At 42.2% G+C, this 27,818-nt stretch overlaps 2 protein-coding genes across 2 annotated transcripts in view; both read left to right on the top strand.

Moving 5' to 3' along the window:
- LOC146612729 (uncharacterized) overlaps positions 1-11,226 on the top strand; it is a 35,511-nt gene extending 24,285 nt beyond the window's left edge. Inside the window, exons 3-5 of the mRNA XM_085377599.1 lie at positions 2,261-2,449; positions 4,018-4,242; positions 10,400-11,226. Coding sequence (XP_085233725.1) covers positions 2,261-2,449; positions 4,018-4,242; positions 10,400-11,226 — 1,241 coding nt within the window. The remainder of the gene's footprint in view (positions 1-2,260; positions 2,450-4,017; positions 4,243-10,399) is intronic.
- Positions 11,227-17,464: 6,238 nt separating this feature from the next.
- Positions 17,465-24,857, top strand: LOC146612728 (uncharacterized). Its single transcript, XM_085377492.1, has 2 exons — positions 17,465-17,779; positions 23,575-24,857. Exons 1-2 carry the CDS (start codon positions 17,608-17,610, stop codon positions 24,426-24,428), a joined length of 1,026 nt encoding a protein of 341 aa, XP_085233618.1. The 5' UTR covers positions 17,465-17,607; the 3' UTR covers positions 24,429-24,857.
- The last annotated feature ends 2,961 nt before the right edge of the window (positions 24,858-27,818 follow it).

The raw sequence follows: 27,818 nt of genomic DNA, 5'->3' as shown, positions 1-27,818 counted from the left end.
AATAAGTAATTTATTTTTGGCAAGATCATCATTTTTATAGTGGCGACCCTTCCCATGAGTGATATGGGTAAAGATTTCCATCTAGTCAGATCGCCTTCTACTTTCTTTAGAAGTGGGATGTGGTTTAATTTAGTTAAGTCTGAAAGCTTAGGAGAGACATTAATACCTAAATATTTAATATTTCTGGATTGCAGTGGGGCAGAGGAAGAATTATGGAAGGAGCAGTTAATGGGGAGAACTGTAGATTTTGGCCAGTTAATTGAATAATCTGAAACTCTTGAAAACCAGTTTATTAAAGTAATTACTTCAGAGAGGTTGGTTTGTGTGTTTTGCAGAAAAAGCAACACATCATCCGCATGTGTTTTGGAGTTTGTACCTGCTCTGTCTCTAAATAAAACCACTTTTTTTACATTAGTAATTCCTTTAGTGCATAATTTTATATTGTTGTTAATAATAAATTATTTAAAGAAACAAAACAACCTGAAGAGCCGGTTGGGAGCTGAAAGAGCCGGCTCTCTAAAAAGAGCCGGAAATCCCATCACCACGGTAGAGAAGTAATAATAATAATAATAATACATTTTATTTGTGGGCGCCTTTCAAAAACCCAAGGTCACCTTACAAAAGAACAAAATTAATAAAGGGAGCAATAGTCATAAAATACATAAAATAAGTTAAAATTGCAAAACAGAACTTGACAACAGATAAAATCAGCACTAAAGTGAATAAACCAGTTTGAACAGATGTGTTTTGAGCTGTGACTTAAACACAGGAAGAGAGTTTTTATTTCTTATGGCTTGAGGAAGAGAGCAACTGAAGGCTCTGTTCCCCATGTTCCGAGGGACCACTGTACTATATTTCACTGGCAAATATTGGAAGGACCCAAAGAATTTGGTCCTGATGAAAAGTGGAGGAGTGCATCGATCAGACACTGAAATGAAAAATGTAGAAAGAAGAGAGAAAATAATAGGCCTTAACGCTTTCCATCAATGTGATCAAACAAGTAAAGACTGTAATTCTGACTGGAGAGAAGTTTAACAGTGTGTGGCTCCCTCTAGTGGATGTTGTGGAGTATTCTGTTGTCTTTGCTCCAAAGGTTTTTGTACAGAGTTTTGCTGTTTCCTGTCACTGTGGGCTGCAGAGCACAGTAGTACACAGCAGAGTCAGACAGCTGAAGCTTCTGGATCTTCAGAGGAACTGATCTGATGCTGGAATCCAGTGTGGATGAAAATCTCTCCTTGAACTCCTCTGCTGTGTTTCCATCATCCCCACTATAGCGCATCAGGATGAATTTGGGGCTGTTGTTTCCATCCTGTTTGTACCAGAAGAGATTATTAGTTGTTGTACTGCTGTTATAGAGACAGTGAAGTGTCACTGTGCCTACTGCAGCAGCAGTCTCTTCTCCTTTTGCTTGCAGCACGTTGTCTTTTTGTGCTCTGCATTCTGTAAAACACCAACAAACAGTATCAGTGTGCTGTTAAAGAATCACGTCAATGTTGATATCAAAGAAACAGAGTTGTGTTCATACCGAGGCACATAGCAGCCAGCAGCACTGAGATGAACAGAGGCATCATATCTGCAGTGTAGAGTAACTGTGAGCTACAGCAAGTATAAAGAAGCTGTGATCTCTCTGTTTAGTCTTCATCAACACTAAGTTGGTGGATTAGAAGGAGGAGCCTGATCACAGTGACAGGACTCATTCACAGCCCTGTGTTATTCCCCCTGCTGACAGCTTCACACTCAGCACGTCTTTCTGCTGCTCTGCTTTGCTTGGAGATCTTGCAGCAGGAAGTCTATAAAGTGAAATCTATCCGTTGGTAGTTTGATCTACCTCTCCTTCAATGCACATGTTGAAGAGTCCCTGGATAAGACTGATGTTCACAGCTGTTCTTTCTGTCAGCTCCAACCTGTCTGATTGTTCTCCTCTGAGCTCTCTCATCACCAAACTAATGCTCACCGGTTTTAGTTTCACACAATGCAACAATGCTTATGGCAAAAGGATAATTTGTTTTTGATGGATCTGTTTTCTCTTCGCACTGTAGCCTTGCTGCTTAGAATCTGTTCATTTACTGCAACGGTGAGTTTAAAAATGTACACATAGGAACTAAAGGCAACACGTGTGCTCTGCCGGAAGCTCACCACGTGACACCAGGCGGAAGAAAACAAAGGAAAGGCGCTAATACCGTTAGCTTTCCACGTGTGTGTGCCTGAGCACAGGGACTGTTGTGTTGTTGTGTGAGCTGAGTGTGTGAGCTGAGTGTGTGAGCTGCGGCAGCAACGATGCCTTCAGTTCAGTATCTGAGAGAGTTCATCAACGAGCGACTAACTGCTGCTGCTGAACAAATATTCTTGGAGTTTGAAAAAACGATCGTCCAGTACGAGGAAGAGATCGACCGTCAGCGCAGACTGCTGGATATCACCTGGAAACCCCAAATCAAGCTGCACAGGACAGGTGAGTGTCCCTCTGAGGGAGGATCCTGATCACAGCTCTGCGGGACGTTTCTGATTGTGAGGACTTTTTGATGTGAGCTAACAAAGAGCAAACAGAGGACAGGACTGCGCTGCGCTCCATTCAAACAGCAGGCGCTGAAATCAGCCTGGATTTCTCTCTTGATTATTTAGTGAAACAAAGTTAGGATCAGGAGATTTGTGAGTCTGGTTCAGAGGGGGGCCCATGTGCCGAAAAGCCCCCGGAAGAGTCAGGGTTGGACTCGGTCCAGGGCCGTTTCCTCCCCGCTCAGTCCCTCTCTTCCTGTTTGAAATCAGGCCGGATTTAAGCATTTTATTCAACCTGATTTATATAGCACCAACTCAAAATAGCCGCCTCAAGCCACTTTATATTGTAAAGTATGGGTCCTGCAGTAATACAAGGAAACCCCAGCAATCATATGACGCAATTTGAGCAAGCGCTTTGGTGACAGTGGGACGGAAAACCAACCTTTTAACAGGAAGAGACCTCCAGCAGAACCAGGCTCAGGGAGGGGCGGCCATGTGGGAGTGAGGGGAGGAAAACAGGACAAAGACAGCTGTGGAAGAGAGCCAGAGATTAATAATTAGTAGTTGTTGTAATAATAATCATAATGATGATAATAACGACCAATGATTGAGAAAGCTAGAGATGATGATGATGATGATGAAGTAAAACAGTGTTTAATTGGAAAGTGTTGGAAACATAATATGAGCTGCAATAATAAAATGTGTTTGGTGATTTATCTGCAGGCTGTTTCTCTTTTAACATCTTTAGAATTTTCTTCAGTTTACTATTTCGTCCCCATTTTTCTATTCAGCACCACAAAACTGTCAGGTGGTTCAGCCGAATTAAAATAAATAACATCCCTTTGATTGTCTACAATCAAAACCCCCTCTTGACCTTTCTGGGGGAAAGGTCAAGAGGGGTCTGTTGGGATTTAAATATATTGTCCGACTTATTGTCTGCTTATATTGTTTTATGTATGCCAGACCCACACGAGAACTATGTTAAGGGTGACAGGTTGCCCTGGCAACAGACTTTAGAAAGAGGAAGTGCAAAGCTGCACCAGAACTTGTACCATATAAGGAGTTTGTATCGAAACTGGGTCTGACGTGCTGCAAAAATATATAGCGAGACAGGCCGCTGATGCCCCAGACTTGAGCTGGCGTTTCTGTGCTAAGTCTGCATTTTCCGGAAAATGTAAAATTAAAGATCATCTTTTGAGTTAGACCACTTTGAGCGTGTCTTTCTTGGCCGTTGAAGAATACAAAGAACTGAATTTAATAATGGACAGTTATAAACATTTTTCTCTAATTATACAAAACAACGGTTTTAACAAAGGTTTTCGAACCAAAGGATATTTTGCAAACCCAGTCCTCAGTTGGACTTTTTTTATTTTATTTTACATTTTTAAATATAGCAAAAATAAAATTAATCAGTACACACAATCAGACTGAGCAGCTGCTCAATACACACATTTATTTAAAGGCACGGAGGGTGTGTGAGCCTCTGAAGGTTCCACGTGGTACTTACTTAGAATAGAAATAAGTACTTCTGTCAGCAGCGTGTCTGTGCGGAGGAGGAGGTTCTCCCTGAGCAGCAGCTCTGGAACCAGGAGAGGAGCTCCAGTGTGGAGCAGGAGGAACCAGAACCTCCACAGATTAAAGAGGAAGAGGAGGAACTGTGCAGCAGTCAGGAGGGAGAGCAGCTGGGACTGGAGGAGGAGACAGATACCTTTATGGAGTTTGAGTGCAGCACCAACGATGAACACACAGGTATCGCCCAGCATGCAGCAGCAGTGTGTGATTCTCTGCTGGTTTGAATGAACTCTGCATGAACAGATCAGAACAGCATGATCAGAGCGAGTAGATATCCCTGATATGGTCGTCTAAAGTGCACAGCAGCCCCACCTGCGCTTCAGACCTGCTGTTTTCAAAAGGCGGCCAATTGCAGTGAAGTTGGATTAAAGGATAAAGGAGCTAAAACATCATGTTTCAGGATGAGCTGAGGGGCTGCAGCAGGTCCAGTGTGACGGCCTCCTCGCTCACTGTGAAACATTCAGAATGCTGGACGAGCGCTTTTGCCAGTGTCATTAAAACAAAGCTCACTTTATAACTATAAATACATATATATTATTTATTAAAGTGTAGAATATAAATGTTTTACATACTTAGGGCGGCTCGATTATGGCAAAAATGATAATCACGATTATTTTCACTGAAATTGAGATCTCGATTATTTGACGATATTTATTTAACCCTTTAAGACCTACTATAGAACCAAGTCCGCCAGAGCTTATATTATATTTTTACATGTTATAGAGCCATTTGTGAGCATTTCAAGTTTCTATACATCAATACAACTGTTACAGCCCATATTTTAATAATATGTCTGCATTAAGTCCATAGTAATTACATTAATTGCAAAAAAGTGCAATAAACAAAAAAATTGAAAATTGTTTTTGTTTTTTTTACATATATTTCTACTTGGAGAAATTTAAGAGGCTTATCCCTCAAAACTTTAAATACAAAAAAGTTGCAAAAAATAGTTTACAGCAACAGCAAATTTATTTTGAGTGTCTTCATAGTTTTATTTTGGAGCAAATGTTTGCAATATAAAAAAATTAATGAAAAATGTAAACATCTATGTTTAGTGAACTTTGCAGTGTTGCTCTGTGGTGCAGCTACGACACCGTAGCAAAGTTTACACACTATGTCTACTTGATCCACGTCTGACTCCGTGAACCCATAATGTTTCCACACCACTGAAGTTTTTTTTTTTTTTTTTTTTACCTCTCTTTTCAACCAACGGCAGTCACTCTCCTCTCCAAGTAACTTCTGCTTAACTTTCCGAGCTTCCCTCGGGTCCTCTTAATTGTTGTGACACGTGTTCGAAATGCAGAGAGGTGCGCTCGATTTGCCACACGGAGCAGCGCGAGAGTAAAGCTTGAGGGAGGGGCTAATAATCGGCTCAGTCATTTTTAAAGATCGTTGAAAGCCCAGATCGTAATCGTGATTAAAATTCGATTAATTGAGCAGCCCTATACATACTCAGTTTTCTTTTATCGAGCTCAGTCCAGACCACACAGCCGTCATGTTGCCACCAACATCGATGACTTTCATGTGATTTCTTTGATTCTAAAGTGTTTGTAGCATTGAAGTGTGTGTCAGTGTGAGCTGTACACACGAGTCAGTGATGTGGTTTCTCTGACTTCGTTCTGATGTTTGATGTGACTCAGCGTCTTCAGTTCACTCTGTTTGTAGCAGACTGACAGCAGGTCTCAGGTCTCCAGGCTGGTTTCCAGTTAAAGTTAACATTCGATTTCTGTAACACAGTTGTGTCATGGACCCAGCTTGACTCACACCCCTGAACTCACTGCACCACCCTCCTCTGCAGCCACAGACCACACCCAGTGTTACAGTGAGTTACACAGCTGATGGAGCTGGGCTGACAGCACCTGTCACCTCCATCATAAACAGTGGGTGCATTTGTTCTGGGGAGCAAAGACAGACTCAGCACAGCCCGTCAGTTTTTAATTTGCTTCATAACAAGCAAAAATGACCTTTGAACTAAACGCTGTGTCGTCTGTCAGAGCTCCACTTCAGTCATGTGTTACATTTACTGCACGGAGAATCTCTCTCTTACACTGTGATAGTTCCATCTGAGGCATGAAGCACAGACGTGTAGCCCACATTAGCACCGTGAACTGTGACGACACAAAGACAGAGCACCGACTGACTGACTGTCGTTTCACTGTTACGCCGATGAATCTCAAATCTACTTTCCTTTTTTTTTTAAATCTACAGACTCTTTAAAAATTGCTGGACTGCCTTGATGACATGAAATCATACTGGGAGTGCAGAATTATTAGGCAAGTTGTATTTTTGAGGAATAATTTTATTATTGAACAACAACCATGTTCTCAATGAACCCAAGAAACTCATTAATATCAAAGCTGAATATTTTTGGAAGTAGTTTTTAGTTTGTTTGTAGTTTTAGCTATTTTAGGGGGATATCTGTGTGTGCAGGTGACTATTACTGTGCATAATTATTAGGCAACTTAACAAAAAACAAATATATACCCATTTCAATTATTTATTTTTACCAGTGAAACCAATATAACATCTCCACATTCACAAATATACATTTCTGACATTCAAAAACAAAACAAAAACAAATCAGCGACCAATATAGCCACCTTTCTTTGCAAGGACACTCAAAAGCCTGCCATCCATGGATTCTGTCAGTGTTTTGATCTGTTCACCATCAACATTGCGTGCAGCAGCAACCACAGCCTCCCAGACACTGTTCAGAGAGGTGTACTGTTTTCCCTCCTTGTAAATCTCACATTTGATGATGGACCACAGGTTCTCAATGGGGTTCAGATCAGGTGAACAAGGAGGCCATGTCATTAGTTTTTCTTCTTTTATACCCTTTCTTGCAGCCACGCTGTGGAGTACTTGGACGCGTGTGATGGAGCATTGTCCTGCATGAAAATCATGTTTTTCTTGAAGGATGCAGACTTCTTCCTGTACCACTGCTTGAAGAAGGTGTCTTCCAGAAACTGGCAGTAGGACTGGGAGTTGAGCTTGACTCCATCCTCAACCCGAAAAGGCCCCACAAGCTCATCTTTGATGATACCAGCCCAAACCAGTACTCCACCTCCACCTTGCTGGCGTCTGAGTGGGACTGGAGCTCTCTGCCCTTTACCAATCCAGCCACGGGCCCATCCATCTGGCCCATCAAGACTCACTCTCATTTCATCAGTCCATAAAACCTTAGAAAAACCAGTCTTGAGATATTTCTTGGCCCAGTCTTGACGTTTCAGCTTGTGTGTCTTGTTCAGTGGTGGTCGTCTTTCAGCCTTTCTTACCTTGGCCATGTCTCTGAGTATTGCACACCTTGTGCTTTTGGGCACTCCAGTGATGTTGCAGCTCTGAAATATGGCCAAACTGGTGGCAAGTGGCATCTTGGCAGCTGTACGCTTGACTTTTCTCAGTCCATGGGCAGTTATTTGGCGCCTTGGTTTTTCCACACGCTTCTTGCGACCCTGTTGACTATTTTGAATGAAACGCTTGATTGTTCAATGATCACGCTTCAGAAGCTTTGCAATTTTGAGACTGCTGCATCCCTCTGCAAGATATCTCACTACTTTTGACTTTTCTGAGCCGGTCAAGTCCTTCTTTTGACCCATTTTGCCAAAGGAAAGGACGTTGCCTAATAATTATGCACACCTGATATAGGGTGTTGATGTCATTAGACCACACCCCTTCTCATTACAGAGATGCACATCACCTAATATGCTTAATTGGTAGTAGGCTTTCCAGCCTATACAGCTTGGAGTAAGACAACATGCATGAAGAGGATGATGTGGACAAAATACTCATTTGCCTAATAATTGGAGCGGATGATGCCGTCATTCACCTCCTACATCGTTCCCTCGCTCACCTGGAGACTGCTGGAAGCACTGTGAGAATCATGTTCTTTGATTTCTCCAGTGCCTTCAACACCATTCTTCCCTCGGTTCTAAAGGACAAGCTGGTGAACTCTGGAGTGGACCATCACCTCACTACCTGGATCCTGGACTACCTCACCGACCGACCACAGTATGTGAGGACTCAGGGCTGTGTGTCGGACAGGGTCGTCTGCAGTACGGGGGCCCCACAGGGAACGGTTCTGGCTCCGTTCCTCTTCACCATCTACACTGCAGACTTCTCCCACAATTCCACCCAGTGCTTCCTGCAGAAGTTCTCTGATGACTCTGCAATAGTCGGCCTCATCACTGATGGGGACGACAAGGAGTACAGAGGTCTGACCCAAGACTTTGTGGACTGGTGCCAGCTGAACTACCTCCAGATCAACGCCAGTAAAACCAAGGAACTGGTGGTAGACTTCCGCAGGCACAAGCATTCTCCACTGCAACCACTGAACATCCAAGGTATGGACATTGAGGCTGTGGACAGCTACAGGTACCTTGGTGTTCATCTGAACAATAGACTGGACTGGACTCATAACTCAGACGCCCTCTACAGGAAAGGGCAGAGCAGGCTGTACCTGCTGCGGAGACTCAGGTCGTTTGGAGTGGAGGGCCCACTCCTGAAGACCTTCTATGACTCTGTTGTGGCTTCTGCTATCTTTTATGGCGTGGTCTGCTGGGGCGGCAGCATCTCTGCTGGGGACAGGAAGAGACCGAACAGGCTGATCAGAAGGGCCAGCTCTGTTCTAGGATGCCCTCTGGACCCAGTGGAGGTGGTGAGTGACAGGAGAACAGCGGCTAAGCTGTCATCCCTGATGGACAACATCTCCCACCCCATGCAGCAGACTGTGACAGCACTGAGCAGCTCCTTCAGTGGGAGACTGCGGCACCCACGGTGTGGTACGGAGAGATTTCGCAGGTCTTTCCTCCCCACTGCTGTCAGACTCCATAATAAAGACTTTAACTGATCAAGCACACACATCCACACATATGCAATAATACTAAGTGCAATAATCCTTTCTGGCATCGTTGTATTTTTACTCAGTTGTATATAGTATTTGTATTTGTATTCTATTTTTATCTTATTGTATATTTATTTTATTTTATTCTACTGTATATAGTATTTTATTTTATTCTATTCTGTACAGTTGTGTACTGTATTTATTCTTATTGTATTCTAATTTTTGCCTCATAACTTTTGCACTGTCCACTTCCTGCTGTGACAAATTTCCCAAGTGTGGGACTAATAAAGGTTATCTTATCTTATCTTATCTTATCTTATCTTAATTCTGCACTCCCTGTAGTTGGCATTACATATTTTGAATGTAAACGGTCAAAATACTGAGATCGTACTATTTAGACCTTCTGACCCTCGTTCTTCTCTTAAGGTTGACCTTGGCGCTCTGGAAAAGTCCAGAACTCTCTTTGATGGCAGTTTTTCATTTGACAAACAAATAAATTCTGTTGTAAGAGCCAGCTCCTTCCAGCTCAGGGCCTTTGGAAAAATTATGAACATTATGTCATCAGCTGACTTTGAGAAAGTGATCCATGCATGCATTTCATCCAGGCTTGACGGCTGCAACAGTCTTTATTCTGGTATCAGCTCTGCTGTCTCATCTGCAGCTAGTTCAGGATGCTGCAGCTCGACTCCTCACAGGCACTCGTAAACACGACTGTTAAGTCAAATTGTTGAATGTTGTCATTGTGTTTCTTAAATTTGTAAAGTCTAAGTTCAAACTATAAGATCAAAGACATTCCTCTCCAGCCACTCTGTGCTGGGGGAGGTTTTATTGCAGATACATTCTATCTGAAAGATCTGTTTCTTGTCTGTAAGTTACTGTAACTAATAACAGGAGATACATGGAGATGCACTTTATCCTCTTTGCTGGTTGATGTAAACAGCCCACAATAAAGCAGGCTGGTTTACATTAGTGTCCACAGATTTGTTTTTGTTTCAGCCATTGTTTCACCTTGGAATTAAAAAACGCTGATCTGTTGACATTTAGGATTAGGAAAACAAGAATTGACCAAATAATGTTTGGTGTTTTGGTAGTTAGCAGTGTCCAGGAGCTGCTCTTCTTTTTGTGACTCCTGTGCTGCTATGAAAATCATTCTGCTCACTAAGTCTGGGACAAGGCCATTGATACATGTAAAACTCAGTTTAAAAAAAAAAAAAGAGCGAAAGGAATCACTGGCTCAACAGTGCTTGGACTTTTTGTCAGGCTGGCTACGGTGCTAAAGAGAAACCGTTCATTTTATTCTCAGGTAAATAATACTATGTTCCAGCTTCATGGAGTGCTTTTTTAAAGAGGGGAAACATTTTTTTCCAACATCAGCTTGTAGTTTAATGTTGGTTTACCCTTATTGCTGTTCTTTAGTTGATTTGACAGCAAATTTGCTTCTGTTTTTCTGGTATCATATCAGTTTCTTTGTGTTGTCTCCTTTTGTCCCTCCAGATGTCCCACAGCAACATGTTCTTAAGAAGGAGAAGGTACCGACTAAGCAGCAGGTCTGTAATCAGGAGAACAACTCCAGTCTGGAACAGGGGGAATCAGAATCTCCGCAGGTTAAGGAGGAACCGGAGGGAGAGCAGCTTGTACTGAAGGAGGAGACGGATACCTTTATGGTGACCACTACTTGTGACAAAAGTGACCAAAACGAAACAGATGGGCAGCGGCTCCTGTTTCTTAGCTCTGCTGTAGCTGAGAACCAAGATCAGAGACGAAGTGAGAAACTCGATTCAGAATCAATTCGATTTACGAACAAAAGTCCCAAGAATGAAAAAGACTCGACAGCATCAGGGAGTAGGTGTAACTCTGATAAAAGTAAAAAGTATTTAAAATGTGATGTTTGTGGAAAGGTATTCCGATATAATTGTGAAATGACAAGACATTATAGAATCCACACAGGCGAGAAACCGTTTTCATGCACTATTTGTGGTAAGGGTTTTGTATGTACTGGCTCTTTGGGGAAGCACAGAAGAGCTCACACAGGTGAGAAGCCTTATCCTTGTACAACATGTGGGAAAATGTTTGCTTATAACAGTGATTTACTGAAGCACCTGAAGACGCACACTGGTGAGAAACCATATCATTGTAAAACATGTGGGAAATCGTTCAGCCGTGACTCTATGTTGACAGAGCACATAAGAACACACACAGGCGAGAAACCGTATGGATGTAAAACATGTGGGAAAATGTTTAACTCTAGAACTCATTTGTTGCGCCACATGAAAACTCACGCTAAGCGGCGCACTATCGATACAAGATTATTGGCTCAGTGAGCTGCATTGAGCTAAAAGTCAGAGGTTTGTGTCACAAAACTTGCTTTTTAAAATCTGGCTTTAATTATCCTGTTCAGGAATGAATAATTGAAAGAGCTATGAATATAAATATTAATTTAAAGGTCATGGTAACTTAGACTGAACACATAACTTGTTAAAGAGCAGGTAAAGTTGAGAGGTTTAACTGGAATGTGCATGTATTCATTTAGTATGCAGAAAACATACAAGTGTTGTTATACTTGATTCTAATCTGCTGCTAAATCTTTTGCACTAATTTAATTTTAGCTATTAGAAGATGGATCACAAAAACAATACAATGAATTTAGTTTGGAACAAAGTAAAGCAAATATTTTCTTAGGCTTTGGAACTATAAGCTTTAACGTTTAAATGGGTCCAGTTTAAAGTATCAGAGCTCTAGAGAGAGCCACGCGCACACTCTTTTGTCATACTTTCAGCAAGTGTTTTATTGGTATATTTTTTTTATGTTCTCTATAAATTTTTAATCATTTTATTGTCATCTGATAATGGCAGCGTTTATTCTGACTGGGATTTTAGTTTTGTTAATTGCAACTCCCCCTGGCTTCTGCTCCGCGGCTGCTGAGTGAGCCCTCATCTGGGACTCTCCTCAGCTCTTTCTGGGACAGTGGCGCGGCTGCCCCTCTGTTGGTCTTCCTTGGTCTCTTGTGTTCTGGGGGCCTCTGGATGTCTGGAGTTTTGATCTCCTCCATACCTGCTTCATGCCCTGGAGGACGGGGCTGTGGCCCCCCCACACCCTCTAGCAGATCATTACATGAAGGAACCTTTTAAAAAAACAAGCGCGTCCATGCTCACAGGTGTGCACACGGGTGCTCACACCCACAAACTACACCCTTTTTGGCTCCTACCTCAAAGCACACTGTGTTCTGTTGATCTTATGTGCTGCACAATAATGTTTAATATTTAGTATTTACTGTCATATTCCCATATATCATTGTGATGTTGTTTATTCTATTACTGTTGTTCTCTTCTGCTTGTTTTCTTTTTTCTTTCTCAGCAGGTGATCCAGGTGATTGATATATGCATTTTTTTTCTTTTCTTTTTCTCTGCCCGTTCTGTTGGTTTTTGGTTTTTGCCCTTCTCCCCCGTCCCTCTTCTCAGCTGTTTCTCTTTCCCTCTTTCTTTCTCCCCTTCTTTCCTCCAGTCAAGTCTGTCCCATATTCAGTAAGTGAAAATAAAATAAACAATAAAAGGTGAATCAAATGGACCATTACGGCAAGGCTGGGATGGTCAGTTTGGTAAAGTAAATCCGTTGGGCATCTTTCTTTGCCTTTAGACAACAATTCTGATGCAAAAGAGCCAAACGGGACAGGCAAAAAGAAAAAAGTTTTGTTAATTTAGTTTATATAAAGCAAGTCTGGTCGTGTTAATCTCCATTGATAGTATATGCTTTCTTTTTCTGAGGAGGGGGGGTGCTCTGTTCCGGCAAACTGAAATCTAGGAGCTGTTTCTATGTTTTTCCATCTACAGCTTAAACATGATGCTGTCCACTGTGGTGATGATGTGGCTGCCAGACTATCAGAGTCAACCAGTTACACTTTCACCTGTGGTCAATATAATCACTATTTAGAACAACATCCATGTCTTTGGACTGTGGGAGGAAGCTGGAGTACCCAGACAGAACATGCAGACTCCACACAGGGAGGCCTGAGCCAACCAGGACCTTCTTACTGTGAGGGGATGGTGCTAGCCACTGCACCACCGTGCTGCTAGTTTCTTTTTGAATATATAAAAGATGTTTGTTTTTGTTTTAATTGAGATGGCCTTTATATTGATATTTGTTTTCTTTATTTAGCTCATTTAGTGCATTTACATTAATTTACTGGTATTTTTAAGTTGCTTAAGAATCTAGACTTTCTGTGAGAACCCCAGGTTTGGTAGGCAGGTATAAGTGTACAATTTTCATTTGTTGTTCTGCAAGTATTAAATAAAGCATTAAACCTGTATTTATACTCTCCTGTACTATTCTTCACTTGTAAAGTTCTGTACATAAAATAAGTTAAAAACAATAGAATAACAGAAAACAGCAAAAGTAAATAAATAAAACACATAATACATAAAAATTAAAACAGCCCTATACTAAAAAAAAACAAGACAAAACTGCGTAGAAACAACTAAAATAAAACAAAAAAATAAAAACCAACATCTCACGTGGTGTCAAAGGCCAGGGTAAAGAGGTGGGTTTTCTGGAGTGACTTAAAAACAGGTAGGGAAGTGGCCTGTCTAATCTCTAAAGGGAGTCGTTCCACAGTTTGGGAGCTGATACAACAAAAGCACGATCTCCTCTAAGTTTACACCCAGTCCTGGGTACATTCAGGAGGAGCTGATCAGCTTACCTGAGAGAGCCGGTAGGTGTATAAGGCCGTAGCAGCTCAGAGAGATAAGATGGGGCTAGGCCATGCAGAGCTTTAAAAGCAAATAGAGGAAGTTTAAAATGAATCCTAAAAGAAATGGGCAGCCAGTGAAGTGAAGCTAAAATAGGGGAAATGTACTCAAACTTTTGAGCGCCCGTTAAAATAGTAAATGGCCTGCATTTACTATCTATAAAGCACTTTACACTACATTCAGTCATCCACCCATTCACACACACATTCACACACTGGTGATGGAGCTACATTGTAGCCACAGCCACCCTGGGGCGCACTGACAGAGGCGAGGCTGCCGGACACTGGCGTCACCGGGCCCTCTGACCACCACCAGTAGGCAACGGGTGAAGTGTCTTGCACAAGGACCAATGACCGAGACTGTCCAAGCTGGCAACCTTCCGATTACAAGGCGAACTCCCAACTCTTGAGCCACGATCGCCCACTCGGGCGATACAGACTGAAATATATATTACAAGATTAAAGAGATTAAACAAGAATATTTCAAATACACAGTAAAGATGAAAAAACAATATTTTCAGTTGTTCACACAGGATTAACCTGATTGACCTGTTCCTGGACCGTTTCTTTAACAACTGTAATAGATTACAGGAAGTCTCTGGCAGTGTTGCTGAATCTGCCCGAGCAAGATCAGACGTGGATGGGCTGCTGCAACTGAGACCTGCGGTTGGTCTTTCCTGGTCGGCGAGTGGAGAATCACACAGGGTGGTCTGCAAAGATATTTAGTTTATATATTTTATATGATACAGCACATGTGTAAGAATGACCGATGTTGTGCCCTAAACTGATTGCTCATATTTAACCTGCTATAAATAACTTGTTGGTCTATAATACGTGAAACATGTCAAATGTTTCCCTCATTAATGACATCACGTCACTTTGAGCCACCAGGAACATTCCTGTAACAGGTAGAAGCTGCAATCAGTTTTTGGCAGTGACTTTTATATATCCTTTATTTATCCAGTTCACAAACAATCTTGTTGACATTACAAATTTATTTTTTAAGTGTAATCTGGCCAAGCGGACAGCAGACAGCGCAACAAATGTATCAACTGTACCTACATTATAACCAGTTATAAAGATACTTGAACAACAGGTAGTTATTGTATATATAAAACCCCTCTGTAAACCATGTTCACCAACACTTATTTACCGACATACATGAAGATATTAAACACGGAAACATTGGAAATCAGTTTTGGCAGGCAAACACTTTTTTGGCACAACGCCGGCTTTTAAGACCAGCGATTCAGGGTCATTTGGTTGAGCCCTAATTTTATGCTTTAGCAAAAAGGAAAGTTTGAAGTCTAATCTTAAAAGTAGAGATAGTGTCTGTCTCCTGAAACCAAACTGGAAGCTGCTTCTCTGTCGGTACTCTTGGTGCAGCATTTTGGATCAACTGCAGGCTTTTCAGGGAGTTTTTAGGACAACCTGAAAATAATGAATTACAGTAGTCCCACCTAAATGCATGAACTACTTTTTCAGCATCATTCTGAGACATGATGATTCTAACATTAGAGAAACTGTAATAGACCTCAGAATAAAGAAACTATGCAGTCTCTCTGCTGCAGTCCTTCTCCTCAGCATCAGGCTGGTTGTGCTTTAAATCCTGCAGACAGAAATCATCTCATTGGTTGAGTTCAACACCAGTGGGTGGAGCCAAAAACATTATCAAGCCTGGAATTTAAATCTGTGTCAATGTATGTAGCACTCTTGAAAGAACAGAAATGCTTTTAATATGAAAATGTCACATTTGAACGTTCCTGCAGTTGGTTTGTGGTTGATGTGGATTTGCTGCTCATGTGAATCCTCCCACAGTGTTTCATTAGCAGCTGTAACCACAGTGACTCTGATAAAACAGGAATTAGCAGAATCCATCTGATATGAAGCTGTGCTTTGAATACCACTTCCCTCCTCTTTGAAGAGTAGTCAGATATCTGTGTTCAGGTTTTTGTACAGCCTCTTCTACACTTTGTATCACTGTGTTTCTAGAGCACAGTAGTAGAGAGCTGTGTCTGCCAGGGTTAGGGCTGCTATGGTCAGATTAGTTGATGAAGAAGATGTTTCTGAGTCATATCGATTATCAGGAATATATTCATAACCACTGAAGTCTTTGGCTCCTTTCCAAAGTATAAACTGAGGAGCCTGAAGGTCAGAATCATGTCTGTACCAGTAAAGGCGTACATACTCTGATGTTGTCTCATAGCTACATGTGAGTTTGACAGATTCTCCTTCTGTTTCAGTGACTTCAGTATGTTGAGGAGTGATTGAGTCTCCAGCTGTTAGTCCTGGAAAAAGAAAGAAGAAAAGTAGTGAAATGCAGTCTGTATATCTGCTTAATGCAGCAGCTTCAACTAAACTTTAATCCCTGTTCTTAAACTCACCTATAATGTGAGATAGAAGCAAAAAGAGGTGCAGCAACATGTCTTTGGAGTTATTAAAGCCAGACAGACAGCACATGAACAATGTTCTTCCACTGCAGCACAATGACCAACAGATAATGTCATTGGATGAGCTCAACTTCAATGGGCGGGGCCAGTTTAATAGCTCAGCCAATCAAACAGTTCTGTGCTTCCACAGCAGCTCTGTCTCTGTCTCTGATCTTTACTGCTTCATTTCTCTGTTGTCTTTGTCATCAGTCCAATGACACAAGAATCAGAGGTTTAACAGTGTGTGGCTCCCTCTAGTGGATGTTGTGGAGTATTCTGTTGTCTTTGCTCCAAAGGTTTTTGTACAGAGTTTTGCTGTTTCCTGTCACTGTGGGCTGCAGAGCACAGTAGTACACAGCAGAGTCAGACAGCTGAAGCTTCTGGATCTTCAGAGGAACTGATCTGATGCTGGAATCCAGTGTGGATGAAAATCTCTCCTTGAACTCCTCTGCTATGTTTCCTTGATCCCCACTAACACGGCTCAGGATGAATTTGGGGCTGTTGTTTCCATCCTGTTTGTACCAGAAGAGATAATTACTTGTTGTAATGCTGACGTTATAGAGACAGTGAAGTGTTACTGTGCCTCCTGCAGCAGCAGTCTCTTCTCCTTTTTCTTGCAGCACGTTGTCTTTTTGTGCTCTGCATTCTGTAAAACACCAACAAACAGTATCAGTGTGCTGTTAAAGAATCACGTCAATGTTGATATCAAAGAAACAGAGTTGTGTTCATACCGAGGCACATAGCAGCCAGCAGCACTGAGATGAACAGAGGCGTCATATCTGCAGTGTAGAGTAACTGTGAGCTACAGCAAGTATAAAGAAGCTGTGATCTCTCTGTTTAGTCTTCATCAACACTAAGTTGGTGGATTAGAAGGAGGAGCCTGATCACAGTGACAGGACTCATTCACAGCCCTGTGTTATTCCCCCTGCTGACAGCTTCACACTCAGCACGTCTTTCTGCTGCTCTGCTTTGCTTGGAGATCTTGCAGCAGGAAGTCTATAAAGTGAAATCTATCCGTTGGTAGTTTGATCTACCTCTCCTTCAATGCACATGTTGAAGAGTCCCTGGATAAGACTGATGTTCACAGCTGTTCTTTCTGTCAGCTCCAACCTGTCTGATTGTTCTCCTCTGAGCTCTCTCATCACCAAACTAATGCTCACCGGTTTTAGTTTCACACAATGCAACAATGCTTATGGCAAAAGGATACTAAGTTTAATTTGAGCACTTTAATTTGTTTTTGATGGATCTGTTTTCTCTTCGCACTGTAGCCTTGCTGCTTAGAATCTGTTCATTTACTGCAACGGTGAGTTTAAAAATGTACACATAGGAACTAAAGGCAACACGTGTGCTCTGCCGGAAGCTCACCACGTGACACCAGGCGGAAGAAAACAAAGGAAAGGCGCTAATACCGTTAGCTTTCCACGTGTGTGTGCCTGAGCACAGGGACTGTTGTGTTGTTGTGTGAGCTGAGTGTGTGAGCTGAGTGTGTGAGCTGAGTGTGTGAGCTGAGTGTGTGAGCTGCGGCAGCAACGATGCCTTCAGTTCAGTATCTGAGAGAGTTCATCAACGAGCGACTAACTGCTGCTGCTGAACAAATATTCTTGGAGTTTGAAAAAACGATCGTCCAGTACGAGGAAGAGATCGACCGTCAGCGCAGACTGCTGGATATCACCTGGAAACCCCAAATCAAGCTGCACAGGACAGGTGAGTGTCCCTCTGAGGGAGGATCCTGATCACAGCTCTGCGGGACGTTTCTGATTGTGAGGACTTTTTGATGTGAGCTAACAAAGAGCAAACAGAGGACAGGACTGCGCTGCGCTCCATGCAAACAGCAGGCGCTGAAATCAGCCTGGATTTCTCTCCTGATTATTTAGTGAAACAAAGTTAGGATTAGAAGATTTGTGAGTCTGGTTCAGAGGGGGGCCCATGTGCCGAAAAGCCCCCGGAAGAGTCAGGGTTGGACTCGGTCCAGGGCCGTTTCCTCCCCGCTCAGTCCCTCTCTTCCTGTTTGAAATCAGGCCGGATTTAAGCATTTTATTCAACCTGATTTATATAGCACCAAATCAAAATAGCCGCCTCAAGCCACTTTATATTGTAAAGTATGGGTCCTGCAGTAATACAAGGAAACCCCAGCAATCATATGACGCAATTTGAGTAAGCGCTTTGGTGACAGTGGGACGGAAAACCAACCTTTTAACAGGAAGAGACCTCCAGCAGAACCAGGCTCAGGGAGGGGCGGCCATGTGGGAGTGAGGGGAGGAAAACAGGACAAAGACAGCTGTGGAAGAGAGCCAGAGATTAATAATTAGTAGTTGTTGTAATAATAATCATAATGATGATAATAACGACCAATGATTGAGAAAGCTAGAGATGATGATGATGATGATGAAGTAAAACAGTGTTTAATTGGAAAGTGTTGGAAACATAATATGAGCTGCAATAATAAAATGTGTTTGGTGATTTATCTGCAGGCTGTTTCTCTTTTAACATCTTTAGAATTTTCTTCAGTTTACTATTTCGTCCCCATTTTTCTATTCAGCACCACAAAACTGTCAGGTGGTTCAGGCCATAAAATAAATAACGTCCCTTTGATTGTCTGCAGTGCAGATCACATTATTTTCTGTTTGATTGTTTTTTGGAAATTGTAATAATTGTGTTCTAACGGTAAATATTTCTGTTTTTATTCTTCAATGTAGTATGTAAACACAGAAAAATACAAATATAAATGCATAAAGTATTGTAGAGAGTACAAAAAAACGATTATTTTGTGATTTTAATTAATATTTTATTTGATTACACCACCTGACAATTATTAGCTCACACTATGAGAGTTGCCTGTTTGTTTGTGTGTGTGTGTGTGTGTGTGTGTGTGTGTGTGTGTGTGTGTGTGTGTGTGTGTGTGTGTGTGTGTGTGTCCTCCCCCTTTGGGCTTGATGAGGCGTTTCCAGGGTTGGCAGGGAAACTGGACTCACCTAACTGCATTGTGTAACTCTGGTGAAGGAGGTTGTTTTTCGGGAGTTGGGTTTTGCCCTTTAGTTCCAGTCAAAGGAACTTTTATTTCTTCAACATACCAAGACATTTCAGATAATTTCATGCTGGTACCATGGAAGGTCTTCACTGTGAGTGAAGACACAACCATCGCCAAAGTAAACCACGGGAGGACCTAAAGGAAACTGGTAGCAACAAACTTGATCTGATGCTTAAATCTCCATTAATCAGCAAAATATGGACATTTTAAAGAATCTAACAAAGGCAAAGTGGCTAAAGCTAAAGCTAGCCAGAGCTCGGAGCCGGCAGCCTCGGTATGTCCTGTTATTTTAACTGACATTATACACATGCTGTAAAATAATGGAAGTACCCGTAGTTTGTTTGTATTTCTATAAATAAATTCAAATTTTATTTGTCACATACACAGTACGATATGCAGTGAAATGCTTAGACATCTGCTCGTGACCTAAATTAAAAGACTGAATAGGATAGGAAATAAATCTGAAAATTAAAATGAAGGGTAAATTTAACTAGGAAAGAATAAAATAAAATAGAACAATAAGAGCAGCAGTACAAGTAATGAAAGAAATGTAATGTCCAGCGTTGTGCAATCCACATATTTAAGTGTCTTGTGTAGTGCAAATATAATAATAATAATGGATTGGATTTATACAGCGCTTTTCAAGGCACCCAAAGCGCTTTACAATACCACTATTCATTCACTCTCGCATCCACACACTGGTGGAGGCAGCTGCAGGTGTAGCCACAGCTGCCCTGGGGCAGACTGACAGAGGCGAGGCTGCCATATCGCGCCATCGGCCCCTCTGGCCAACACCAATAGGCGGTAGGTGAAGTGTCTTGCCCAAGGACACAACGACCAGGACAGAAAGAGCTGGGGAGCAAACTGGCGACCTTCCGGTTATAGATACGCTTCCCAACCCCCTGAGCCACGGTCGCCCCTAAATATGCTTAAAAGTGATTTATTTAAGTGACCTGTGACTAAGTGAGTGATTTGATTAGATGACCAGGCAGTGTAGTTGTGCAGTGGCCACTAGTGTAAACAAATGTCCAGAATGTCCAGTGTGTGTGTAAAAACCATATGTGTGGGTCAGTACTGTGTGGTGGTGTGACCGAGAGACCGTATCGCCTGCGGGAAGAAGCTGCTCCTCAGTCTCTCTGTGTTGGTCTTCAGGGAGCGGAATCACTTTCTTGACCCTCGGCACAGAGGGTCAAGAGACCCTCGGCACAGGGTCTCTTGTGCCGAGAGAACAGAGAGAACAGTCTGTTGTTGGGATGGCTGAGGTCCTTCACGATCTTCCTGGCCTTGGTCCAGCACCGCCTGCTGTAGATTGAGTGCAGGTCAGGGAGCTCGGAGCGGATGGTGCGCTCAGCTGACCGCACAACCCTCTGTAGAGCTCGTCTGTCCTGCATGGTGCTGTTCCCGAACCAGGTTAAGATGTTTCCCGTCAGGATGCTCTCTATGGTGCACGAGTAAAAGTTCCTGAGCACCTTGGAGGGCAGTTGGAAGTCTCTCAAGCGTCTGAGGTGGTAGAGACGCTGTCGGGCCTTTTTCACCACGGTGTTGATGTGACAGGACCATGACAGGTGAGTTAAGCGCTTCCTCTGAACTCATTCCCTCTAGCTGCCAGTTTTTCAACTCCCTGCGGGAAAGTGGTCGTGGCGGAGGTTTTATGCAACTGTTTTTAAAAAACTTTTAAATGACGACAGCTCACCGCTCATTTATGGCAGCTTTGAACAACAATTATTTCTGTTGGATCTGCATTCGCCTGTGCTGTGTGCACTTGCTTATCGTACACCGAAGTTTAACGAAGATTTTATTCAAGACTTTGTATTTTTATCGGGGATCTTACCAAGATTTGACAGCGTTTTAATCCTTGGGAATTTTAATATTCATGTTTGCTGCTACCAAAAACCTCTGGGTAGAGACTTCCTGAATCTTATTGACTCTGTTAATCTTGTCCAGTCAGTCAATCGTCCCACCCATGAGCGTAGATCTAGTTTATCTTGTGGTCTGCAGCTGTGTGACATTCAAATTTGCAAGTTCAATTTCTGGGCATTCCTCGCTGCACTGTACAGTATACACCACATTGTTAAGTCTGTGTTTAGGAGTTTTGTCTTTTGGGTGAACCAGTTTTTGACAATACACCCCATTGTCTTAACAATGTGGTGTATGCTGTACAGTGCAGCAAGGAATGCCCAGACCTCTACATTGGAGAGACCAAACAGCCACTTCACAAGCGCATGGCACAACATAGAAGAGCCACCTCCACAGGACAAGACTCAGCAGTCCATCTGCATCTAAAGGTCAAAGGTAGGGCTGGGCGATATGACCCAAAACTCATATCTCGATATTTTTTAGCTGGATGGCGATATAAGATATATATCTCGATATTTATTTTTTAAGCCATAAGTTAAGAACAAAAAGAGAGTTCTTAGTCACACTGTGTCCCAGATGTCACACGGGCACTTTTATTTACATACAGCGTAGATGTACATGAAGAAATTACTCAAAAATAAATTATCAGCATTTAATAAATAATCATGGTCCATAAATAAAAGAAAACAATGTTGTTTTTGTGCATAACAAAAAGCTCACAATTGTGCAGTCAAAATGTAAACTAATAGACGCTGAGCATAATAACAAAGAGACAGATTTCACAGCTGCACCACGTCTCTGAACAGGTGCCATTTGTGGTCCTTATAAAAACACAGTACGTATCACTCCGCGAGGCTCCTCCCCGGTAGCCGTAATCCTCCGACAATCCATCAAGCGGTGCAGCGCCGTAGCTTAGCAAAGTCATATTAAAACATTTTTTGACAGATTGCTGAGCGCTGTGTACCACATAAAATCGGTTCGCGGTCAGTAAGCACAACCAGAATTCATACATAAGGCGCACTGTCGATTTTTGAGAAAATGAAAGGATTTTAGGCCATGCAGCTCTTCCTGGCTGCATGTCGTTAGCGCGGTTAGCTCGCTAACACGTTGACGCCGTCCAGCCCCACGCACGGTAACTCGCTAACGGAGATTTTCCGCTTTCATCTTGTTATTGCCTGCAGGTGAAGCTATGGGGGAGGGGGAGTTGTGTTCAGTGAAGGAGAGGCGAGGCCGAGTAACGTTGCGTAGAGACAAAAGTGGACGAAAGAGAGGCAAACCTGCGGCTCCACAAGTATAATTATAACGTAACATAGACTATATCGATATAAACGATATTGTCACATCTTATATCTCGTATGAAAATATATCGATATTTTTAAAAACTCGATATATCGCCCAGCCCTAGTCAAAGGTCACTCTTTCGAAGATGCCAACGTTCACATTTTGGATAGAGAGGACAGATGGTTTGAAAGAGGAGTGAAAGAAGCATCTATGTCCACTGTGAGCGACCATCTTTGAACAGAGGGCGGGGCTTACGACACCAACTGTCTGCCATCTATAATCCAGTTTTGAGTTCCCTCCCCAGACTCCTTAACGCCCACTCACATCCTGGGCCATCTGACCTCAGGAAATCACATGATAGGGTGGGGCCAGGTTTCACAATGAGCTCACCCGAAACCCTGGCTGATTGGGACCCACACCCAGTTTCACACCTTGGCTCAGGCGGTTAGAGGATCATCAGGGGGTCCTTTTGTCCCTCTGTGGGGGGAAACTCCCACTAGGTTTATATCTGGGACTCTCCACCATTTGACCTTAGAACTGAAGAAGCTTCTCGGATGAGAGGTGAAACGTCTTCAAGCAACTTAAAGAAGTCCAGACGCTTTTCTTTGCAAGCTCCTTTGACTACGATGACCTGGATGACTGAGAACCTTCACAGAGATTTCTCCTTGTATATGTTATCAGTGATAGTTTTTAGAAAGAAAATTGAAATCAGCAAAAGTCTGTATTAACAGGTCACAAACATCAGAATCTGTCCTCCTTTTACTTTATAATCCAACTATGACTGTTTGCTGTAATCATTTGTTCAGGATGATCGTCTCCTGGAGGAACAAAATGCATTTGTATAGCGCTTTACAGTCAGTTATTTCCAAATCACAGCCTCTTAATACTCTGCAAGCTTCCCGCCCCTCCCTCTGTCTCTCAACTCTGTACACGCAACATCTGAGTGCCTGTGTGTCAGTTCTTGGTTTGATTTAGCAGCTCACTACAGTAAATGTATTACCTAACCTCACTTGACCCTTATTGGTCTTATTGGTCTAATGGTGAGCTTAACTCTACAGTAGGATGTGTATTCTCTGTTGCAGCCTTCATTTGTGGTCTTTCTCCTTGTAGCTGAATTTTCTTTAACTGTGAGGATTGTGCGAACAGCATCCATTTCTCCAGTGGTTTCAAAAGCAGACGTGAGTGATTGTCAGCACTGACGAGAGGTGGCAACTTTCTGAGGAACATGTTCTCACTGTAGAGCCTTATTTTGACGGTATATTTGCTCAGATATGTTTTTCTGTTGTCACATTACTTTTCTTTTTTCTTTTTTTGTCTCCTTCAGTTCCTCCAGACGTCCCACAGCAGCCTGTCTGTGAGGAGGAGGAGGAGGTTCTCCCTGAGCAGCAGCTCTGGAACCAGGAGAGGAGCTCCAGTGTGGAGCAGGAGGAACCAGAACCTCCACAGATTAAAGAGGAACAGGAGGAACTGTGCAGCAGTCAGGAGGGAGAGCAGCTGGGACTGAAGGAGGAGACGGATACCTTCATGGTGACTGCTGCTGAGGAAAGAGACCACAGTGAACCAGGAGGAGACGGGGAGCAGCTCCCCTCTCCCAGCTCTGCTGGAGCTGAGAGTCAGGATCAGGAAGGAGGCAAGAATTCAAGATCAAGTAGAAAAAGAAATAAAAATCACAAAAATAAAGAAAGCCCCACTGCATCAGGGAGTCGGTGTAACTCTGCTAAATGTAAAAAGTCTCTAAAATGTGATGTTTGTGGAAAAACCTTTGAGTTTAATTATCAAATTAAAATCCATTACAGGATGCACACAGGTGAGAGGCCGTTTGCTTGTAAGATGTGTGGGAAAATGTTCAGATGTAATAATTCTTTGTCAAAGCACATAAGAACCCACACAGGTGGTAAGCCATTTTCTTGTACAATATGTGGGAAGATGTTCAAACGTAGCTCTCACTTAACAGAGCACATAATGACTCACACAGGTGAAAAGTGTTGTTCTTGTCCAACATGTGGGAAAATGTTTGCATATAATAGGGATCTACTAAAACACTCAAGAAGTCACACAGGTGAGAAACCATATCATTGTAAAACATGTGGGAAAGTGTTTGGATATAGTAGTTCTTTATTCAAGCACATGAGAGTTCATGCAGGTTTGAAACCATCTCATAAAACATGGAAAAATATTCAGAAGTAGCTTTAATCCTCCAGAGTCCCGCCCCCTTTCCTTTAGTGTTCCCAGTCAGAATTGACCGGTCTGTTTTCACAGCTCTTAAATTAGCATAAGGCAATTGTATGTAAAACACAATATTTATGAGTGCTTTAAGTTGTAAATCTGTCAGATTTGACCCCAACATGACAGGAACACAAAAACACACATGCTGTAAAACATGAAAACTCACAGAGAGAAGTGTATCCTCAACCAAGATTATTGGCTTAGTGAGCTGCTTTGAGCTGAAACCACATGTTTGTGTCTCTAAAGTCTTTACCTGGCCAGTTTTTACCTGGCTAAATCACCATGGTAACTTACACTGAACATATAAATAAACTGGTCGAAAGCGGGTAATGTTCGGAGGTTCAGTTTAAAAGTGGCCAGAATGTGACCCCCGTATGTGTAATTTAATAATGCAGCAAATGTAAAGTATGTTGTTGTACTTGATTCTAATCTGCTGCTAAGTCTCTTTTACACTGATTGAATTGTAGCTATTACAAAAACACAAAAACAATAAAATGAATTTCACTTTGCTACAGACTGAAGCAAATCTTTTGTCAGGCTTTGGGACTGTAAGCTTTAATGTTTCATGGGTCCAGTTCAGAGCTCTAATGAGAGCTGAGCGCACACTCAAAGAGAAAATAATTATCACATTAAAATGTTTATTTTACTGCTCAATGCACTAGTTTTTTGCTGCGTTAACCTTTTATCATATCTTTACGTCGTGTTCTGTTTAACTTACATTTCTATGTTCTTTATAGATTTTTAAAATCACTTTATCGTCATCTGTTCATGTCTGATGGAGTAGGTTATACTCACACTTTGGAAGAAGTGAGCAGGCTCAGAGTCGGAAGCAGAAAGCCCGGCTTAAATAAAAAGTTCACGTCGACTGTCGTAAAACTGTTTTCTCTGCCTGATTTCACTTTTTGTTAGGTCAGTTTACACACAGGAAGCCTGGCTGTGTTGATCTTCATTCATCGTCTGCCCCTGAGGTCAGAAGTCGGAGTCTTTCTAGAGAAAACGGTGTCTGGAAGGCGAGGCTGAAAAAACATGTACAACGTTATAAAGGTTCAGAGTCAAACAACCTTTGGCTGGTCTTCCAGTTTGTTACACTGTGAGATCAGTCTGACCTCTCCAGCTGTATATTGAATTTACAAATGTGCACACTGAAACAAATATGACTTATAAAGTCAGAACTTCTGGCCTGTCGCTGAGATTTCATAAGGACTAAAAAGGCAAAGGCAGGAGCTGCAGGGGTTGGGGTTTCTGACTTTGTTACCGGAACAGGTCTGATGGGCTGCAGACTTTGTCTTCCTGCCTATTCTACTTGCAGAATCTGAGCCATTTCCAACCCTTCAGCGTGTTTCTCTCTTCTCGAGGCCACATTAGACTCCTGTAACTTTCTCATTTTCACTTTTATGACAGGAATGTTTTTAAATGTGCTGCTGGAGTCCACTCAGCTGGATTTCCATTTGCATCCTGAGCCAAACATAAAATCAGATCATCTTTTTTCATTGTTACTGTTAAGAAATAAATATATATTCTTAATGCTCATTTGCTGATTAGATTGTTTTATGAGAGGCCCAGACTTGACTAGGTCACAGGCTGACAGGAAACTGCATGTTTTTGCAGTATATGAGGAGCAGACCGAGTGAATCTAAGTTCAGATGAAGGGTGACAGGTTGCCCTGGCAACAGACCTCAGAAAAGGGAAGTTATTGCAAGCTGCACAGGAAGTAAGACACAAAGGAACTAAGTAGGAGTTGTTTGTGTTGAAACTGTGTGTGACGTCTGAAGTACTAAAATAACATGCATATGAGACTCATCTTGACCTTCTAATGTTAGAGATTCTGCAGCTGGCTTTGGGCTGTGCAGGGAAGATGATTGAATAAAGAATTATAAATGTTTTGACCACTCTGAGTCGGGTCTTCTCTGTTCTATCATGGGGATCAAAGAATCGGGTTTAATATTACTGAGAAACTTTATGATTCCTAAGATGGAGCAATGTGATTTTATTGTCCAGCTCTGTAGGGTTTAAATGTTTTAGGTCAGCCACAGTGGAAGCTTTGTTACTAATGGCGGTGCGCTGTAGATTGAAAAGCATTAAAATCAAGGATGAGTCACTGATTCCTGTTTCCTTTTGAACATTTGTTCATGAATTTCTTGGTTATTGTCTTTCTCGCTACTCCCAAGTTAGTGAAACAGTCTGAATGGTTCCTCGACTCATTGTGTGTTACAACTCTCAGCACAGCACACAGTCCATGCTGTTAATGAGCATCATTTTATTTACAATATGTACAACACATACAATTCATTGCAGTGGATTTGTTTGTCTGCTTCCACTTAATCTTTGCAGAGTCTCAGCTCTCTCCCTAACTGCTAGCAGACTATTGCAAAAACAGTGAAGGCATGATGAGGCAGTTAATGATAGCTGCCTCCCCTGGCACTGCCTCTGAACCTGCTGCACCACCCCTCCTCTGCAGCCAAGGGGCAAGACCACACCCAGCCAGCCTTAAAATGAAATAATTAATATACACATTATTTTGTGTTGTTTTAGGTTGGTCAGCCTACAGTTGGTTTGTGGTTGATGTGGATTTGCTGCTCATGTGAATCCTCCCACAGTGTTTCATTAGCAGCTGTAACCACAGTGACTCTGATAAAACAGGAATTAGCAGAATCCATCTGATATGAAGCTGTGCTTTGAATACCACTTCCCTCCTCTTTGAAGAGTAGTCAGATATCTGTGTTCAGGTTTTTGTACAGCCTCTTCTACACTTTGTATCACTGTGTTTGTAGAGCACAGTAGTAGAGAGCTGTGTCTGCCAGGGTTAGGGCTGCTATGGTCAGATTAGTTGATTTATCTGTTGTTGTGGACTGATATCGATTATCAGGAATATATTGAGTTGTTTCTCATTTCCCTCCTTTCCAGAGTATAAACTGAGGAGCCTGAAGGTCAGAATCATGTCTGTACCAGTGAAGGCGTACATAATCCGATGTTGTCTCATAGCTACATGTGAGTTTGACAGATTGTCCTTCTGTTTTAGTGACTTCAGTATGTTGAGGAGTGATTGAGTCTCCAGCTGTTAGTCCTGGAAAAAGAAGAAAAGTAGTGAAATGCAGTCTGTATATCTGCTTAATGCAGCAGCTTCAACTAAACTTTAATCCCTGTTCTTAAACTCACCTATAATGTGAGATAGAAGCAAAAAGAGGTGCAGCAACATGTCTTTGGAGTTATTAAAGCCAGACAGACAGCACATGAACAATGTTCTTCCACTGCAGCACAATGACCAACAAATAATGTCATTGGATGAGCTCATGATCAGTGGGCGGGGCCAGTTTAATAGCTCAGCCAATCAAACAGTTTTGTGCTTCCACA

The sequence above is a fragment of the Diplotaxodon limnothrissa genome, linkage group LG18 (genome assembly GCF_057381915.1).
Source record: "Diplotaxodon limnothrissa isolate DT_005_m linkage group LG18, D_limnothrissa_male_GT1.1, whole genome shotgun sequence".
NCBI lineage: Eukaryota > Metazoa > Chordata > Actinopteri > Cichliformes > Cichlidae > Diplotaxodon > Diplotaxodon limnothrissa.
This window is presented reverse-complemented; position numbering and strand designations above follow the sequence as displayed.

Excerpts from the sequence above, each read along its gene's own strand:
- LOC146612728 (XM_085377492.1), top strand. The coding sequence starts at position 17,608 with ATGCCTTCAGTTCAGTATCTGAGAGAGTTCATCAACGAGCGACTAACT. Across the intron at positions 17,780-23,574 it reads AATCAAGCTGCACAGGACAG|ACGTCCCACAGCAGCCTGTC; the intron begins GTGAGTGTCCCT and ends CAGTTCCTCCAG.